The sequence below is a fragment of the Sugiyamaella lignohabitans genome, chromosome B, assembly GCF_001640025.1.
Source record: "Sugiyamaella lignohabitans strain CBS 10342 chromosome B, complete sequence".
Classification (NCBI taxonomy): Eukaryota; Fungi; Ascomycota; class Dipodascomycetes; order Dipodascales; family Trichomonascaceae; genus Sugiyamaella; species Sugiyamaella lignohabitans.
The window spans coordinates 217,372-236,482 of NC_031674.1; the positions used below are offsets into that span (position 1 = coordinate 217,372).

General features: G+C 42.1%; 7 protein-coding genes across 7 annotated transcripts; 4 read left to right on the top strand and 3 right to left on the bottom strand.

The window, feature by feature from the left end:
- Positions 1–1,315: 1,315 nt before the first annotated feature.
- On the top strand, positions 1,316–3,811 carry SEC27 (Sec27p; the record flags this gene model as incomplete). The annotated part of the gene is made up of 1 exon (XM_018878967.1): positions 1,316–3,811. The coding sequence occupies one exon, from the start codon at positions 1,316–1,318 to the stop codon at positions 3,809–3,811; it is 2,496 nt and encodes an 831-aa protein (XP_018736927.1).
- A 314-nt stretch (positions 3,812–4,125) lies between these two features.
- AWJ20_2041 (uncharacterized protein) lies at positions 4,126–5,607 on the top strand (the record flags this gene model as incomplete). Its single annotated transcript, XM_018878968.1, has 1 exon — positions 4,126–5,607. One exon carries the CDS (start codon positions 4,126–4,128, stop codon positions 5,605–5,607), a length of 1,482 nt encoding a protein of 493 aa, XP_018736928.1.
- Positions 5,608–5,703: 96 nt separating this feature from the next.
- Positions 5,704–6,372, bottom strand: AWJ20_2042 (uncharacterized protein; the record flags this gene model as incomplete). The annotated part of the gene is made up of 1 exon (XM_018878969.1): positions 5,704–6,372. One exon carries the CDS (start codon positions 6,370–6,372, stop codon positions 5,704–5,706), a length of 669 nt encoding a protein of 222 aa, XP_018736929.1.
- Positions 6,373–8,033: 1,661 nt separating this feature from the next.
- Positions 8,034–8,777, bottom strand: AWJ20_2043 (uncharacterized protein; the record flags this gene model as incomplete). Its single annotated transcript, XM_018878970.1, has 1 exon — positions 8,034–8,777. One exon carries the CDS (start codon positions 8,775–8,777, stop codon positions 8,034–8,036), a length of 744 nt encoding a protein of 247 aa, XP_018736930.1.
- Positions 8,778–10,127: 1,350 nt separating this feature from the next.
- Positions 10,128–11,765, bottom strand: HNM1 (Hnm1p; the record flags this gene model as incomplete). Its single annotated transcript, XM_018878971.1, has 1 exon — positions 10,128–11,765. The coding sequence occupies one exon, from the start codon at positions 11,763–11,765 to the stop codon at positions 10,128–10,130; it is 1,638 nt and encodes a 545-aa protein (XP_018736931.1).
- A 1,827-nt stretch (positions 11,766–13,592) lies between these two features.
- AWJ20_2045 (uncharacterized protein) lies at positions 13,593–14,048 on the top strand (the record flags this gene model as incomplete). Its single annotated transcript, XM_018878972.1, has 1 exon — positions 13,593–14,048. One exon carries the CDS (start codon positions 13,593–13,595, stop codon positions 14,046–14,048), a length of 456 nt encoding a protein of 151 aa, XP_018736932.1.
- A 3,239-nt stretch (positions 14,049–17,287) lies between these two features.
- RTR1 (Rtr1p) lies at positions 17,288–18,166 on the top strand (the record flags this gene model as incomplete). Its single annotated transcript, XM_018878973.1, has 1 exon — positions 17,288–18,166. The coding sequence occupies one exon, from the start codon at positions 17,288–17,290 to the stop codon at positions 18,164–18,166; it is 879 nt and encodes a 292-aa protein (XP_018736933.1).
- Between the last annotated feature and the right edge of the window lie 945 nt (positions 18,167–19,111).

Genomic DNA, 19,111 nt, shown 5'->3' on the forward strand with positions numbered 1-19,111 from the left:
ATATATGTTAGCAGCTGAAATATAATAAAAATCCCCTAGTATAGCATGCGTTCATAAACTGGACTTACTTGGATGAAGAGTTGGTTGTAAAGTTGCCAAACGGTCGTTCTTAAGCATGTGAAGAAGGGTAGTTTTACCGGCATTGTCAAGACCCAGGAAGAGAAGCTTGGCATGCTTGTTCAAAAGTCCAAGCGATGAGAGAACATCATAAACTGAACAAAGTTAGTCACTGCACCATTAATATTTAGATCACGAGTCATCCTTGACAGCTGAGGTGCCTCGGACTTCACTATAAAGTCGCTTATTCGACCAGTTGACTGTTCTACCCAATAGCAATGTCTTGGAAACAATCAAACATCCACTAGAGCTGAAGAATAACTACATTTAACATACACCAATTAACAATCCACATGATATCTACAGTAATCTAGATTGTCTGTTAGATTATCATACTTAGTATTTTTTGAGACATGCCAGAGACAGAAGAAATAGGGAGTACTTGTAGCAACGCAATGTAAAAAGCGAAATAGAAATCGGATCTTGGAATTAAAAGCCATATAACTGATTGAAAAATTCGGCAGTAGATTTTTAAAATGGTCCTCGGTCCGACAGATGTCCGACTGTGACAGTCGCATTCTTCTAGTTGATTCCACTTTATTGCGCCTGATTCTCCGCCCCTGTTTCTCAGCTTTTTTGTATCACGTTCGCCCCTGCTCTAAAATCATCCAGCATCAATCGCCATCCTGAGCTGTACTTACCACTCAATAGTCTCTTAATAGAAGATATGTGCTATAAAAGTGCCAATGTAATGCTCGTTGGTTGGAGTTTTCAATTTAAGGGCCAAAATTGTCTTATAACACTTGTGACAAGTCTAGGAAGCTGGTGGAGAGATTCCAGTTGGGACTTCTTGCCGATAATAACCGCGCGTTTTTGAGTCTAGTCGCCAGGTGTCTAAACGCGCATCGAAATATGGCATGGGTAGGGGAAGTGAGAGGATCGTTGAATGTCCAAGTTGAACAGCACAGCAGCACCACACGCGAACCTGTGTACCAATTAAAGACACTGACTGAAAATGAAGTTGGATATAAAAGTAAGATATATCGGGATTGGATTAGCTACTAATGGGAATTGCAGATTTTTGCAGATTTTCGGGGGGTAGAAGTTGGTGCTCAGCACTGGACCGACTATATTGAGCTTGTCGATGCTAACTGTATAGAAACAATTCCAATCACGGTCAGACCGTGTGAAGGGAATTGATATCCATCCTACTGAGCCATGGGTTCTGACTACCCTTTACGGGGGAAAGGCTCAGATTATGAACTATGAAACTCAAGTGGTTGTCAAAACAATTGATGTCAGTCATTTGCCTGTTCGTGCTGGTAGATTCGTGGCTAGAAAGAACTGGATTGTTCTTGGCAGTGACGATTATATGGTTCGAGTTTTCAATTATAATACAGGTGAAAAAGTAACGCAGTTTGAAGCCCATCCGGACTATATTCGTGTCTTGGTAGTCCACCCCACTCAACCCTTTGTGTTGACTGCCGGTGACGATATGACTATCAAGCTATGGAATTGGGATCAAGGATGGCGAAACACACAAACTTTTGAGGGCCACAGTCACTATGTGATGTATTTGGCATTTAACCCAAAAGATCCTAATACTTTTGCTAGTGCTTGTTTAGATAAAACTGTTAAAATTTGGTCTCTTGGTTCATCAACTCCCAACTTCACTTTGGAAGCACATGAAACTAAGGGTGCCAACTTTGTTGAGTACTACCCTCAAAGTGACAAGCCTTATTTGATTACCACTAGTGATGATAGAACTATTCGTGTCTGGGACTACCAAACCAAGAGTTGTGTGGCTACAATGGCTGACCACATGAACAATGTGTCGTTCGCAGTGTTTCATCCTGAATTACCAGTGATTATCAGTGGTTCTGAAGATTCGACAATAAAGATCTGGAATGCCAACACTTACAAACTGGAGCAAACTTTGAACTATGGCCTGGAAAGAGCTTGGTGTGCTGCTTGTAAGAAGGGCAGTAACCTGATGGCACTTGGTTTTGATGCTGGTAGCGTTGTTTTGCAACTCGGTAAGGAGGAGCCTGCTATTTCAATGGATCCAAATGGTAGATTGATCTGGTCCAAGCATTCCGAAGTTTTCAGCAGTGTTGTCAAAGGTGGTGATGATGTCAACGACGGTGATTTCCTCCCAATAGCCCAAAAAGACTTGGGTAATGTCGAGGTGTATCCTACACAACTTAACCACTCACCAAACGGTAGATTTGTCGCTGTTACTGGTGATGGCGAATACATCATCTACACGGCATTGGCATGGAGAAATAAGTCCTTCGGTTCTGGTTTAGACTTTGCCTGGGCCCAAGATAGTAATGAGTACGCTGTTCGCGAATCTACATCAAGTATCCGCCTATTCAAGAATTTCAAGGAGCGTCCAATTGGCCATTTGAATATTGGTTACAGTGCTACACAAATCTACGGTGGAACCTTACTAGGTATCAATGGAGGTGAATTTGTAGCTTTCTATGACTGGGAGTCGGGTCTTTTGGTCCGTAGAATCGACGTTGAGGCTAGTCAGGTGGTATGGTCCGACTCTGGTGAATTGGTTGCTATCATTACGGATGACTCTTTCTACATTCTTAGATTCAGCCGAGACGCATTCCAGCTGGCGGTTCAAAACAACAGTGTTTCAGAAGATGACGGCGTAGAGGAGTCTTTTGAAGTTGCTTATGACATCTCCGACTCTGTCCGTACTGGTAAGTGGGTTGGTGACTGCTTTATCTATACTACATTTTCCAACCGTCTTAACTATTTGGTTGGTGGTGAAGTTTATACTATCAGCCATTTCGATAAGCAAATGTACCTCCTTGGATACATTCCTAGAGATAATGCTATTTACTTGGCGGACAAGGACGTCAATGTTACTGCTTACAAGCTATCGTTGGCTGTTGTTGAATACCAAACAGTGGTGCTCAGAGGTGATATGGATTATGCCGCTGAAATTCTAGAAAAAGTCCCTGATAATGAAAAGACTAAAGTGGCTCGTTTCTTAGAGGCTCAAGGATATCCTGAGCTTGCTCTTGAGGTTAGTAGAGATTCTGACCATAGATTCGATCTTGCCGTCTCCCTTGACAAACTTGATATTGCTGAGGAAATTGCATCGTCTGTTGATGATGAGCACAAGTGGAAGTCTCTTGGTGATAAGTCACTTTTAAGCTGGAACGTTATCCTTGCCGAAAAGTCGTTCAAGGCTGCACATGACTTTGAGTCTTTACTTCTTATTTACACTAGTACTGGAAACAAACCCGGCGCTGCTGAACTGGCTGAAGAAGCCGTGAAGGCTGGAAAGTACAATTTGGCTTTCAACGCCTACTGGTATGTTGGAGATACCGACGCATGCATTAAGCTTCTCAATGATACTGGTAGGTCATCTGAAGCTGCATTATTTGCATTGACCTATGGTGGGGATGTTGACGGCAGTGTCAAGAAATGGAAAGACGGTCTTGTAAAGAGTGGACGATCCAAGATTGCTCAATCGATTAGCGAACCCTCTCAAGACAAAGAATTATTCCCCGCCAATGTCGGACAGAAGGTTACTACTCTTCCATCTATTGGAGGTGACTTGATTGATGTTGACGATATTGCTACCCCAGAACCTGAACCACAGTCAGCTGAAGAAGCTGAGCTAATTGAGGTTGAGGCTGAAGCTGAGCCAGAGTCGGATCCTACAGCAGAGGACAAAGCTGAGGAAACTGAAGATGCAGACGCCGAAGTTGAAAAAGACAGCTTATGAGGTATAAGTATATAAAGTAATTTATCATTCCCACTAGTTTAGCTATCTCTGAGTATGCAGGGTGCTGGAGATGCGCGCGCTTGACGCATGACTCGACGCACGACTCCACGGATCGCGATCCGACCGACGGCTATTGACTCATTGCCAACTTGGGATAGCTATTTTTATAAGTAGGCCCATTCGTTCAATAGCGTGAAAGCTTTATTGGACCAATTTAGATCAGAAAATTGGAATTGCTGCCCGATTCTTGATTCGTTTTTATCACTTCCCTTCGAATTTTCATTTTTGTGGGTTACTCAATAGCACTGTGCATTATGTCCATTGTAAAGATCCAAAACGGCCTGTTCCGTAAATTGGGAGAGGGGTCGAAAAGAACTCTCATATTTAAAAGCCCTTTATCTTTGGATATTAAATCTACCGACAGATGGGCTATCACAGGTCCTCGCAAAACAGAACTCCTGGAAATACTCGCTTCTAAGCACATCCCTGATCCACCTCTGTCAAGAACCTACCCATTCCTGGCTAACCAAAATGCATGGCCTTCACAAGTTACCCAATTAATAGAATTTTCCAATGCAGATGTCAAGGCACCTCATATCTCTGCTCGATATGAGTCCCTTCGTGAAGAGTTAGACGAGACTCTCAATGAGTCGTTGCTAGCTGCCACTCACTCTAAGGATCAAGCTAAGGTCGACCATGTCCTTGAGAAGTTTTCTTTAAAGGGCATCGAGAACAGATGGATTGTTGGTCTCAGTAATGGGCAGAGTCGCAGAGCACGTCTTGCCAAGGCCTTACTGAGAGATCCAAAGTTTCTTCTTGTAGATGAGCCATTCGTTGGTCTTGACCCATTCAGTCGGAAACAAGCCTCTGATATACTGTCAAAGCTTTCTCCTGAGCCACATGTCGTGGTTGGTTTGCGGTATCAAGATGAATTTCCTTCTTGGATCACCCATGTCGCCATAACAGATAGGACTGGGAATGGAATATCCCATCAGGGTCCTATCAAAGATCTGGCACCGTATCTAGACGAAATGCGTAGAGACCATATTGTTCAAGTAGTGAAGGCAAAGGATCTTGCTGTGAAGGCAGCTGAAAAATCTAAATTAGCTGCGTCAAATAACCCTGAAGTCATCAAGCTAGACAGTGTATCTGTGTCATATAAGGGCGAACCTATTTTCAGTAACTTAACTTGGAAAGTCAAAAAAGGGGAAAAGTGGCACCTAAGAGGCGATAATGGTACCGGAAAGAGCACTCTCCTTTCACTGTTGACTGGGGATCATCCTCAGTCTTGGAATCCAAAGATTTCTCTTTTCGGTGAACCAAGAGGTACAGGCAAGCAGAGCTATTTCTCTATCAACGAAAAATTTGGTCATGTATCACCTGAGATTCATGCTCTCTTTCCTATGAATCTCACTGTTAAAGAAGCTATCTCAACAGGGTTTGTGGTGGGCTATTATATCCCACTAAAAAAGCTTTCTCAAGAGCAAGAGGATCGAATTGATGAGCTTCTGTCATTATTTGAACATATTTCTAAAGATGAGGTTCTTCGTGACTTGTCAGTCAGCAATCAGAAGATTGTTATGTTTTTGCGAGGTCTCGCTAAGAGACCAGATATTCTAATTCTTGACGAAGCTTTCTCGGCAATGGCTGAAGAAAGTATTGACAAATGTAAGCAGTACATTGATTTGGAATATGATGGTACGCTTATAGTTGTCGGCCATATCGAGGACGAGGTGCCTTTGTGCCATAAATACATCAGGCTTACAGCTGCAGAGCCAGAGTTTGGCGAGCTATAGTCTTTTCATAATAATTTTATCCTTATCAATATATATTTCCTATTATTTAGGATTACAATGCTTAATATATGTGTACAACGAGCTCTCAGCAATCTCTTAAGTTTGTAGTCCATTTTTCCTACGCTCATCATGTCTTATCTTAGCCTTCTCAACGACTTCAGAAAGGGCTGCGCCTTTCTCCCCTTGGGTTTTGAACCCTTCAATGACTCCACGGTTGTCCTTGTCACTTAACTTTTGGCCCACCTTCCACTTGCTCTCCACTCTAGTCACTTTGATCTCCAATCCCCAGATTGCTTTTTGCAGCAAATTAACATAACTTTCTGGGGCTTGGTCCACCGTCCAGGGTTCAGATTGTTCTCTCTCATTCATATTGGAGAGATCAGTAAACTGCTTATAAATCCACGCTGGATCTTCAATTACAGTTGGTACACCATAGACATGGACCGCTGAAAAATCCCACGTAGGTACAACTTTACCAGTAGTTGGTTTGGTGTCTACATACCAATTGGGGGTTTCGTATCCATCAAGCCCTTTAAACACTACCAGCAGTTCCTTCCCAGAGCGAAAGTCATCCCTCTGATGATTAACCCGAGCAAAATGAGCTCTGAGTACTAATCCATCGCTAGTCTTATCTACAAGAAATGGCAGATGATTGGCTATTATCCCATCAGCACTTGAAGTGATAATTGTTCCCAGGGGGAACTCTCTTATGAGCTGAATTTGAAGCTCCTCTGAAGGTTCCACATTATACTTTGGAATATACATATTTCTGTATCAGACGCAAAATTTAACAACAAAATGGTCAAGTAACTGCTAATACAATTATCGAATACCAATGACTGGATTAATAATAGCATGCGACAACTTTAGCCATGTTATCGGTGACTGATGTGATCTACAACCTTATCTTACGGCGGCTAAAAGATAAGGCTTCCAACGGCATGCAGTAACTTCACAGGTTAACTAGACTTCTAGATTGGCTCACACAGTCTGACCTGAACCTCACCCCCTTGGGTTCCTATATTATTGAACCCCAGTTAAAAGCTCATGGGCCCCCATTTGAACTTGATACTAACATTCTTGTAGTTTTAGGTGATTCTAAGCCTCCGGCTCTAAGCGCTATATGTAAGGGACTGGAACATGATCGTCATTTCATGCATTGATATCATGTGACATTGGACGAAACGAATTGGTGACTATATTTCCTAAATAGGAAGGTATACATTAGTTTTTCACTCACCCACTCACATTGCAGTTCTCGCGAATATACATACAAGCAGCTTCATACTAATTGATTTTCGTCACTACAGTCAACAGTCAACAAAGTTCGTCGTCAACAACAGTAAAAATGGGTCGTCTTCACAGTAAAGGAAAGGGTATGTCTTCTTCGGCTACTCCCTACTCTCGTGCCACTCCTTCTTGGTTCAAGCTCACTCCCGACTCTGTCGTTGAGCAAATCATCAAGTACGCTCGTAAGGGTCTTACTCCTTCTCAAATCGGTGTTATCCTCCGTGACTCCCACGGTGTCTCTCAAGTTAAGGTTGTCACTGGTAACAAGATCCTCCGTATCTTGAAGTCTAACGGTAAGTTTTTAACTCTTTAGCTGGTGAGGGAGATGGTCAAAGACCCTCTGCTTCAATGTTACATATAATGTTTTAGGGAATTGGCTGTAGAGATATTATGAAATCGGTTGATTAAGGTGATTCTTGTTTGCTGAAATTTCATTTTATCTGGCTAGCTTTACAGTTCCAAATGAGAAATTGGGATTAGGCTATTGCCAAGTTTTTGGATATTTCCCTCACCAGTTTTGGGGGCAGTAATCTCCTGTGGAGATGGCTGCAACCACAAATCTGTACCTCTGTACGGTTTAATTCGAATATTTTGCTGACAGAGTGGCTTATAGGTCTTGCTCCTGAGATTCCTGAGGATCTTTACCACCTCATCAAGAAGGCTGTTTCCGTTAGAAAGCACCTTGAGAAGAACAGAAAGGACAAGGACTCCAAGTTCAGACTCATTCTCATTGAGTCCAGAATCCACCGTCTTTCTCGTTACTACAAGACCACTGGTGTCCTTCCTCCTGTCTGGAAGTACGAGTCTTCCACTGCTTCTGCTTTGGTCAACTAAAAAGTTACTCTTCTTTCTCGAAAATCCATTTCATGTTTGGGGGAATCTTACGAATGTCTATTTATGTTTAATGTAATATATTTCTAAAATTCTCTCTTCATATAAAATTTTTTGTATTGACTGGCCGGGTTCGACCCGGAGTTAACAGTTACATTTCTGGGATGACCCATCCAAGTTCACTAGTTGTCTAGGGCAGACCAGCGAAAGACAAGTATTCGTAAAATCTATATTATAAAATATGGGTATATAAATCTAAGTGGCATGTCCAGCATGTCGTTTTTATCTTTTATAAATGTGTCTATTTAGGAAGCCCAGGACCAGGATATGTCGATGCGACCAGCAGAGGGGTCTGCCAACTCATTGAAGGCAGCAGGTGACAAGTCCAAACTGCCATAAGCACATGAGGGACATTTGTCGACAATAGTAACGGTCACTGACTTTCCACCACTGTAAACAATAGCCTTCTTACCACAATTAGGGTTGGCGTTGGGGTTGGCGGGGCTACCCATTTGAGGGGCATTAAGAGCAGCAATAAAATCACTGTCCGAGGACTCGATACCACATGATCCCATACCAGGGCTGTAGAAAGTACCCTGGCCAGAGAATTCACCAGAACCAGAGCTAGAAGATGAATCAGAAGAATCAGAAGAAGCACTTGAGGATGAAGGTGCTGGTGGGGGTGGTGGGGGACTGGAGGTAGTAGTAGGGGGTGGTGGAGGTGGTGGGGTAGTCGTGGAAGAAGATGTAGTAGGAGCAGGTGGAGGAGGGGCAGGAGACGAGCTAGCAGCGGCGGTCGAAGTAGTTAACTGAATTTGAACAGGTTGAGCGTCTGAGTGTTGATGGGAAGATGGGACTTGAGTAGGAGCACTTTCTTCACTAGAGACCAGCTCGTAAGAAGTACTAACAGGGTCACCATTTCCATTGACAAAAACATGTGCCTGTTCATAGACATCAACAGTTACTTGAACATACTGAGTAACCAGAGCAGCATTCACACTGGTAGCAGCAACAGCTAAGAGAGCGGAAGTAGCGTAAGAGAATCTCATTCTGAACTAGGTGGTATCGAATATTAAATCAAAGAAAGTGCAACTTAAAAAGGAATGGAACAAATTTGTTCAGATAACGTAGTCGATATGAAGGAATGGCTTTCGACAAGGTCGATGGATAAATTTCCTCACTGACCGAGGGAGGAGATCAATGAAATATATATCAGTTCAACTAAGTTAGAAAATCTGTTGGAAAAAAGACCTAACACTAGTTTGGAAAGCCTCAACCCTTATAACAGTCAAATAGGAAAAAATCCTTGAAAGAACGATGGATTTAGAAAATGATATTCCTAGCAAACGACCCATTGTACCTGCCGACATCCCGCTATATAAACATATCCTACCCTCCGAAGCTGGCCAGTGACTATTGGGGATACGATCTACCGAGTAAAGTGAAGGTTTTTTCAACCGTTTGGTTACTGGGCAACGGAAGGGTTTTTTTGACTTATAGCTGCACATGCAGCTCTGAAATAAAGCCCCTTTTGACAAAACTCTCTGCACATTGGAGCATATATTAACCCCGATTACAGTTACATTTGCCTTGCATCCAACAATGACTGACTGGTCGACTACCGTTTATTGGCCAAATTAGGTTAATCTCTTGCTTCACTTGGATATATGTTTAGGGTTGAACACTAGAATCGGTGACTGAACTGCCTAAAACCAAATGGGTGTTTTTTGCCCAATTTGACAGATTTCATAGTTACAGGCAGGGTCTGCCTTTATTGTCGAGTTGAGAGTGTTAGGGGCCGGTTTGTTACTAACCCGCCGGCTTCAAACTGCCCTCTATCGGTCACCCATACCATGGTTGCTACAGTTTCGCAAAAAAAGCGCCGTCAACGCTAACACCCAAGCAACCACTGTGTATAGTGCTTGAAAAGCCGTGAGCCTGCAAATTATCAAGAGGTTTCATATATTGTATAACAAGTCCAGACCATCAAGATATGAAGGAGTATGCCTACAACGGTGATAGGGTATGCTTGTCTAGAAATTAGGATCAGACGGCGTGTGACTTTATTTTGATGGCATATTTTTTTTGCAATGCAGTAACAAAGTGGTGCGGATTCTGGTCTCCTTCCGCCTCATATATGCAGTAAGCTCATATACACACAAACCACTGATGTTACAAGTGCTTGTCTTCAATATAGCGTAGTAGCCGAAAATTGCTGGAATTGAGACATGAAACTGGACCATATAATCTCGTGGAGTTATATTTCTGTAAAACAGTTAGCACAGTATTTCTATTACTAAGCAGCCCAGGATGAAACACATGTGATAGTTCGCACTAGTAATCCAAACAATCATTCATTCATTACTCGTATCTAACTATGTAAAACTTAAAACAACATTTTAATTCTTCTCAGGGGCTTGACCGTCAACTACAACAACAGTAGCATCGTTGGCACTGTTCTCGAGTTCTCTAGCTCTGAGCATCTCAATCAAAGCCTCATCAGTCAAAAGATAGGTTCTTCTACCCTTGATGAACCAGAAGGCAAGGGCAATAACCATCATGACACCGAATACAGCAATAGCGTAATTCATGTCAGCAGGAGCAGGATCAGGGCCACCAGGGAAAAAGAAGAATACTGTGGTAACACAGCAATAGATAATACTGACAATGTTACAGAACATTCCATATCTGCCCAAGTGGAAGGGTCCAGGAGTGAGCTTGTCACGACCAACAAGGACTAATGCAGCAATGGGCATACCATATGAAATGGTAAGGGCAATGGTACTAACACTGAGAATGGCCTCCAAAACAGTAGATGCAAAGAGGTAAAGGACACCAACAACAGCAATAATGACACCCTGAGCCCAGAGAGATCTGGCAGGAACGTGCCAGTAAGTGTCAACATGAGCAAAGTACTGACTGAATGGCAATCCACCATCTCTAGCAAAACCCCAGGTAAGTCTGGAAGCGGTAGTAGCAACACTGACACCTTGACCCAATCCGTTGAAAACGAAAATGGACAACAAGGCAGCACCTCCTTGAACACCAACAGTGTCAGTAAGCAACTGCATAAAAGGAAGACCAGTGGGTGAGTTGAGAATAGAATCAAGGTCTTGAATGCAGAACAAACACACAACCATAAAAATACCACCAGTAATAGCTCCCATAATGACAGCCAAGTAGATAACTCTGGGGGCATTGACTCTTGGAGAGGGGATTTCCTCAACCATGTGGATGACACTATCAAAAGCAGTCAAACCATAAGCAGCTTGAAGAAGACCAGTAAACCAGACAACACCATCGGGCCAGCCGGTCTCATTCAACCACTTGCCAAAAACAAATCCAGCAGTTTGGAAGTGCTTGTCATGGTGGACACCAACTGCAATCAGCATGGCCAAGGAAAAGATGACAAACAACATGGTAAATTGAATACCGACAACGTTGTTGAACCAAGCAAGGAAGTTATCCTTACGACAAGCAAGAACGTTGGTCAAAGTGAAGACTACTGTGATTCCAACATAAACAAGGAACTGGACCCAACCCTCCGAAGCGCCAGCCCAGTCGTTGTCGAACATGACCTTGATGCCAAGAATAAAATTGGTCATGAAAGCAATCTGAGAAGCGGTAAGAGTCCACCATCCGAAGGTGTTAATCCAAGCGCAGATATAAGAGGAGAATCTTCCGGCAGGAGTATTCCAAAGACGGTGGATCCAATAAGCTTGGCCAAGGGCAGTAGGCATACTGGAGCAAAGCTCACCAAGAGACACAGCAACACAGATGTTACAGATAGTCACAAGAGCCAGTCCCCAAAGAATAGCAATGGAACCACCATTTTGTAAACCACTCATCAAATCTTGAGCGAAGGTGGCCCAAGTTCCAAGAACACTAAATGCCAGAGCCAACATACTCCACATGCTAAACTGACGAGGGAGTTCTTGGGCGTGGCCCATATCCGCCAAGTCAAAAGCATCGAGCTTCTGCTGTTGGCCCGAACGAAGGGACTCAACCGAGAGTCTCTTCTTTTCTTCTTCAACCATTTTTAAAAGGTTTTTTGTCGCTATTTTTTTAAAGTTGGAAGCAACAACAACTGGGGTTGATTTTTTGAATCTATAGACGGTTTTATGACAGTTTATATATGATTTTGCTTGATCCTTTTTTGTGTCTTCGACCTCGCAGAATTTTGACCGACAGATCGACATTGGTGGGGGATGAATACCTAACTTAGCTCAGCGGTTATAGTCAAAAGCAATTATCGGGGAGGGGGTAATGCGAGGCAACTGCACCACGGCCGATAACGTTGATGATATTGCCATTAGAGGTTTATCTCCACGTCTACTAAAGTTATAGTTAACCGCATATCCATCTGGCTATAACTAGCGATTTGTTCTATTGTCTATTGTTCCTAGCTTGTTATTTCGCTGTTAACTAGGTTATTTGACATTTGTAAACTGCTCTTTAGCATAGTACATTTTGTAGAGAGTGAAAATTTTTTCTGAAAAATCTCAGCCCCCTCCCCCCCGCCGGCCGAGAGTCGGACATGTCTCAGGCTGTAAGAATAGACTATAAAAGTTTTTACTGGATAGCGCTCGATACTCGCACAATCTGTTATCTATCCAAGGAAACAGACCCATTCAAAATGCCTCAATATTACCCATAAGCCCGCTTAATCTCCAGAATTCTAACTGTTCATTGGCGGTAAAAATCTTTTCGCTCCATGCAATGCATCTAAACACCAAAACAGTGCACTGCGTGAAGATGGCGCCCTGATCTGCAATGAGACGCAGTCAACAGTTTATAGAAGATATTTGTCTGAACACAAAGAAACAGCCAATCTCTGTCTAAGTTGAATTTTAACTAGATTAACCTGTGTGAACTTATGAGTTATAGTCCGTTTCCAAAATATTGCTGGTCCCGGATAATAGTACTTAGCGTGATACTGGTTTTATAGGAATCTGTCTATGTATACAGAAAATGCACTTACGCAGATCACTACCTTGTACGAAGGACCGTTGCATAGATCAGATCCTATTGGTAATAGCTTGCTGTCGTATTACAGCAGTGCAACAGTCTAATGTCGATGTAGTAACTAGTAACGCCTAGTAAAAAATTTTCCGGCTAAAAGCGAACCGGAAAAACTGTGGAGAAATTTTTCCATGTCGAAAAATTTTTGTGTAGCAGAATATACAATAGATGGGAAATTTAAATTTTTTAAAAATAAACATTACATGCTGGTTGCTGAAACGCTTTTGGCGAATTCTTTAAGTGGCATAGAATGCACTAAATTCCCTCGGTCATCCCCTCTTTTCCAACTGGAGTCATTCAGACCAAATAGCCGCTGAACGGGGACATATGTTTTACACATCCGGATCTGCGCCTCGTTTAGACACCGCCACGGTGTGGGGGGGCTTACCCACAACCTTACAGCGGTACCGGAAGTCTACGAGAGCTCGCTATATACTTCTGGTAACAGATAAAAACGGGCGGTATTATCATTGCGGGGTAGAACAATGGACCCTGATGGGTTTATATACACGATAAGGATAAATGACGACATAGTCTGGGGAATCCTATGTAATATAATTATTGTTGTCGTCTGCAGTTAAGGATACTAGGATAAGTGTTCTGTAGGACCTCATCACTTTAATCCATCACGTTCTCAATTGACAGGGCTAATAATGCTCGATGTACTTGAAGTCAATGGGACTAAGTGGGCTGGGGGCGGCTAAACTGTGACCTCGGACTGTTGGTCCTTAGATGAGCCGCATGAAAGCCTCACTATGTATGTTCACTTGGGTAGTGGAGGAGAGGGGCTTAACGGTCACATCGCCGAGCAACCTCCACTATAGCTACAGTCGTCCTTAAGAATGCCACCCAAAACAAGTGCCGCCGAATTAACAATTCGTCTCAAGCACAAAAAACAAACCGTACTTTTGATTCTAGCCGGCGGCGTTACTGTCAATGGACTTAAAAAAACGCTGGCTAAAGCATTGAATGAGACCAGAGGTTCGGATCAAGGGGTCGACGAGGTGGATGATGCTCCAATTCCAAAACCGTCGTTCGAAACTGCCTCGGATGTAGAAGAAGATACTGATAAACAACCTGGTGCTGAAGAAATTACGGCAAAAATCATAGATGCGAATGACCTAAGAGTTGGTATTCCTGTGGATAAATCTGATTTCAGTAAAGGATTCACTGATATTACTGATGCCAAGGGTAATATTGAAGCCAATGGAATTGTTGAGGGTAGCATTCTCGCATTCTGCACTAAGGACGGTGACTTTGAAATTGAAGTGCCATATGATGACAATCTAGATGAGTAGATATAACATATCTGAGTTTGTATATTTATTAGGAACTTTTATTTATTCTTGATCTACCATGGCTCGTGATCGGCATTAAGTTGTATTTCACCATTGGCATCAAAAGCCGCACATATATTTATTTCGCTCTTGGGCAACAAAAATATACTCGTTAATGCTTATTTCGCACTTTAGACTCCTCTCGAGTCATAAATATCCAGTTCTTCAGTTATATCGTAGAATCCTTCGCCATGTGCGGAACTGCCCACTGCCGGATCAGGTGTGCATTGAGCTGCAAACTCAGGCTGGTCGAGTGTTCAGAGAGAACAAGACGATGATGTCTGGTCATATTGCCAAGAATATGGTATTGGAGGGCTATAAATGGGAAAAGATCCTTCGTGAATTCATCATAAACCCTAGTGCTGATATGGAACAGCAAATACTGATCGAATTGAAGTATAAACAAGAACAAAATTTGGTGTCGTACGATCGGCCGGCTAAGGAGAAGAATACTCCTACCAATAGACCACCTCTAGATATGATTAGACGTGACCAGTATAACCAAGCAGCTCTACTTAAATCGGGTGCAAATTCACAAACTCCAACCAGGTCCTCTCCAATTGTTAATAACTCTCTGGAACTATTCAGGCAAAGACATACTACTTTGATGACTCGCCGAGATAAAACGATTAAACGGTTGGGAGCACAGCGCTTTATTCCTAGTAGGACCCAGCTGGACCCTTTGTATGTCGATCTCTTCCTATCGCCTCAATATTATAATGAACGATACAACTATCGTATGGAAATGCGTAAAAGACGAGAAATATCTGCTCCTGGCAAAGTTCGAATTAGTGTTCTTGCCACTCCCAGGGGACCATATTCTTATTTAAAGGTAGCAGGACGTTACTCTCAACATAAAGTAAGTCGTGCTCATCATATTTTACGACTCTTAAAAGACAAAAAGTTAGAAAAGCTGAGAGATGTTCAATATATGGTTTCGCTCGCTGAGGAAGAGGCCAAATGGGATCACGCAATGAATGGTGGCAGTCTGGCGACTCTTAGGGAAGAATGGACAAGTGCTTTTATCACTTATCGCAACAGTTTGAGCCGGCTACGTGAAAAACAGCGCGAAAGCTTAATATCATACAGATCTGTGCTTAGAACACACAAGGGGTTGTTGGTTAGATCTATGGAACAAAAACACCAAGCTGCAATCAAACGATGGGAAACATATGTTCCACGTGGATTTAAAGCTTGCAAGTTATCTACACTTAGCACCTATTTATAAGCTAATCGTTTTATCTATTGAAAGTTGTGGGGGAGCTTTATCTAATTATGGCACCTAATAATTCGACTCCATCTATCATATCAACGAGCTCACTATTGAAAACTCTTAAAGCTGATAGTTCCTGCTTTGTCTCCCAAAGCTTGACAAAGTAAATAAAGCAATGGTGATCCATGACAGCTGCAATAGCAATAATATCCGAGGATATTGGCACTGATGAAACTGCGCGATAATTGCGGCTTGGTTTGGTTATTCCCCTTGAAGGGGTACAATTCGGAAAGGAGTATACCAAGACCAAATCAGACCCAAGAAATCCAAAAGTAGCGGCTATTTTGCGACCATTGGGGGCCCACACCAAAGAAGTAATTTGACCCGGGGTTTCATGCTCTTCTACTAGTATGCCAGAGTTTACGTGCCAAAACTTCATTGTTCGATCGTTTGTGCCACCACCAGTAGCAAGAATTGGAGAGCATGGACAGAATGCCATCGCCTTGATGGCGGCCTTGTGCTTTCGGGTGTACTTTAGACTTGGTCGACTCAGGACCGAAATGTCCCATACACTCAATATATTATCATTCTCCCCAGCAGCCAAAAGCTGGCAGTTTGGGCTTATAGCTATTCCTGAGAGTCGTTAGTACCATATCTGAAAGAGAAATAGGTGATTCTTACCACAAATTTGACTGGAATGACAACTTAATTCTGCCCTTCTTGAAACATAATATTCATCAAAATTGAACCGCTCGATGAGCAAATGGAATATTTTCCCTTTTTCGTCACCGAAGAAAAGGTTGGTAGCATGTCTGTCAGCCTCTTTTGGAAAAAATGCGATAAACGAGAGAGCATGTTCATGAGTGAACCTTGCTGCTGGCTTCATAGTTCGCATATCGAACAGGCACAAGTGATGGGAACTAGAATACGCTACCAATTTTTGGGAAGAAACTGCCACATTTGAAATAGGAGTAAGGGATGTATTTTGTGGTATGAAGTCCCAAGTAATTGGTAACATGTTTTGAGCTGCGTAGTATCGTTCATGTTCATCGAAATTTCGCCTCTGATCTTCCACTGGGTTATTTGCAAGATTGTCTCTTCCTTCTTCTTCCAGATTAGGTGTATAGGTATTGTAGTATATGTTATCTTCAATAGCAATAAGTAGAAACTTGCTTTCTTTTGACCAGCATATTGTATTTGAATAAAAGTCATTGGGGATTTGAAATGATATGTTTATACGGTTGAACGATGTTATTCTGGCCACTGACCTCAAATTTGGTATCCGATTTGGCCCATCAATGACAGAAGGCCAGACTAGATCAAGGGAGTTTAGTAAAGTAGAATTAAAAATAGATGTGTGGTCATTTTCAGATAGAAAAAAGCTATCGCTGGCACGAGATGTTGTCGAACTAAAGCTGTCTGAAACCGTAGGTGACGTTGTGAGTGACGGTAAATCTTGATTATCTAGCTCTGCCATTTGCGTACTATAATATATATATATATATATATTTGTTGTTATGTTGTACCAGTCTATTTTTTTTTTTTTCATTACGTTTCAACGACATCTTGTGCCGGTGATAATTATGACGAAAGTACATATGCAGGGTCTGTACATATGCAGAACTCTCAAAAAGGCTTCTCGCTGGCACATTTCTTATAACGTGGCGAATGAATATTAAAGGATAAGCAAATCGGAATGATTACGTCAAGAGATGTCATGTTACACAAAATAGATAGATACAAGCCATATCTAATCATGGCTAAGCTATCTGAGAGTGGCAACTTATTTCTGTGCATATGCGCATATGTGCATAACATTCTTAAACACCTCAGAGTAGTGTTAGCTGTCGTCTTTTGTACGCATTTCTTCCTGATCTTGAACTCTACTTCTTACATATATTCCCAACCCCACAATACTCATCGCCTACTGCAGTAAGAACAAGAACATCAAGCAAAAAGCTAATTGGCCCCCTTAGTAACTGTCCTCATGTCTGATACTATATTCTCTATGGATACTGGAGATTCAACAGCTCACCCCAAATTTGCAACCCAGCAAGACGCAGTAATCAACGGTGTCACCCATAATGTTTCAGCCAATAATAGTCCTTCACAATCTCTAATAGAGATGTGCAGGATCATAGCCAAATACTCTAAACCAGGATTTCTCTCAGCTGGTGAGGCTTCACAAATACTACTTTCAATTGTGGAATTGATGTCTGATGGTGTTGAAAGTGATGCTTTAAAGTTCTCTAGCAGGTTTCTGACTGGTTCTGACTACGAAGATATTGTTGTTGAGAGGAATATTCTTCACCGATGTGGGTATCCAATTTGCGATAAAGATCCTAAAGGTATTCACAAAGCACATCAGATCAATTATAGAACACCGAAGATGATCTTGCCATCTACTTACCTATCCAAATACTGTACCAAAGAGCATTATCAGGCATCGACTTTTTTTGCTTCCCAATTGTCAGATGCGTCCCTCTTTTCTCGTAAGGATGTCACGTTACTACCTTACGGTGCATCAACTGAATATGAACTTCAGATTGCTTTAATGGAGGAGGTGCAAGTATTATCACAGAGCCAGAATCGATCAATGCAAGATATTATTCAGGAATTGAAATCATTGTCATTGAGTAAACAACAGTCACAAATAGATACATTGCCGTCAACACAACCGCGAAGATACTCGTCGGCGAACCCTGCTGATCCACATCTGGTTGATTTAAGTGACCAAATCAAAGCATTCAAGATCGTTGAAAGAGATCCATCTATTCCTACCTTAGATGCTGGTGATGAGCCAATAGAAGAGGCTATTGCTTCTGGTGTGGAAGGATATAATTCGCGGTTTGGACGAAGTGTATGATGATGTGATTGTACTGTGCATCTGTAAATAGTTTACGATTTATTTATTTAATTTATTATTGTCCTGTGTAACCTTTTTGTTGCGATTGGTTGTATTTTGGTTGCTAGCAAACGGGTTTCTTAAGAATCAATTTCTTGATTTGTTATATCGTAACACGCGAAAACATTCTTTGCCGTCTTTCTTTTTTTTCCGTTCCTTTAACCCACATATTCCCAACACTCCGTGAGGATCGCTCATAACCGCAGACCTATAAAAACGACTGACCAAAATTAGAACAGGTCTGAATTATCGCGTCACGCTATCTTCGATAATGCACTTATATTTGATAGAAAACTGATGTTGACACCTTTTAGTCGCCGACTCTAATCTTTATCTGCTCCTGAAACTCCCCGATGCCCCGCTTCTTTACCCCTCGCGGTTTGCTATGTAAATTTTCAATATGTATGATAAGAACAAATTGTGAGTTTAAAACTTGGCGACTTGCAGATGATACATGCAAACCCCACAGGTATGGTATCTATCACATCCCAAAATGAGCCCCTGAATCTCCGTGTACCCCCATTGAATTCCTTTTTAAAATCCGCTTGAATCTCCCACTAGTGTCCAAGAGAGAAGATCTCCATCCGTGGGTATGAATGACAGAATGACAATAGTACACAGATGCGGGGAACTTGCATCAGCTGTACGGCACAATGTGGGGGAATTTCCAAGTGTATCACATTTCGCTGAATCAAAATGTCGAATGTCTGGTGGGCATTTTCTCCTCTTTTGCTGATAGCGTGAATATTTCTAGCTGTTATATAATTTTCCTTACACTAAATAACAGACATATTTCTATGCTCTGTACTGTGACCAAAAAGGTAAATATCTTTTAGTATGTAAGGATACAGAAGTTTATCCGGATAATTGTCTCACAATATGCCCCTCCCCTGTTTTCGGGGAATC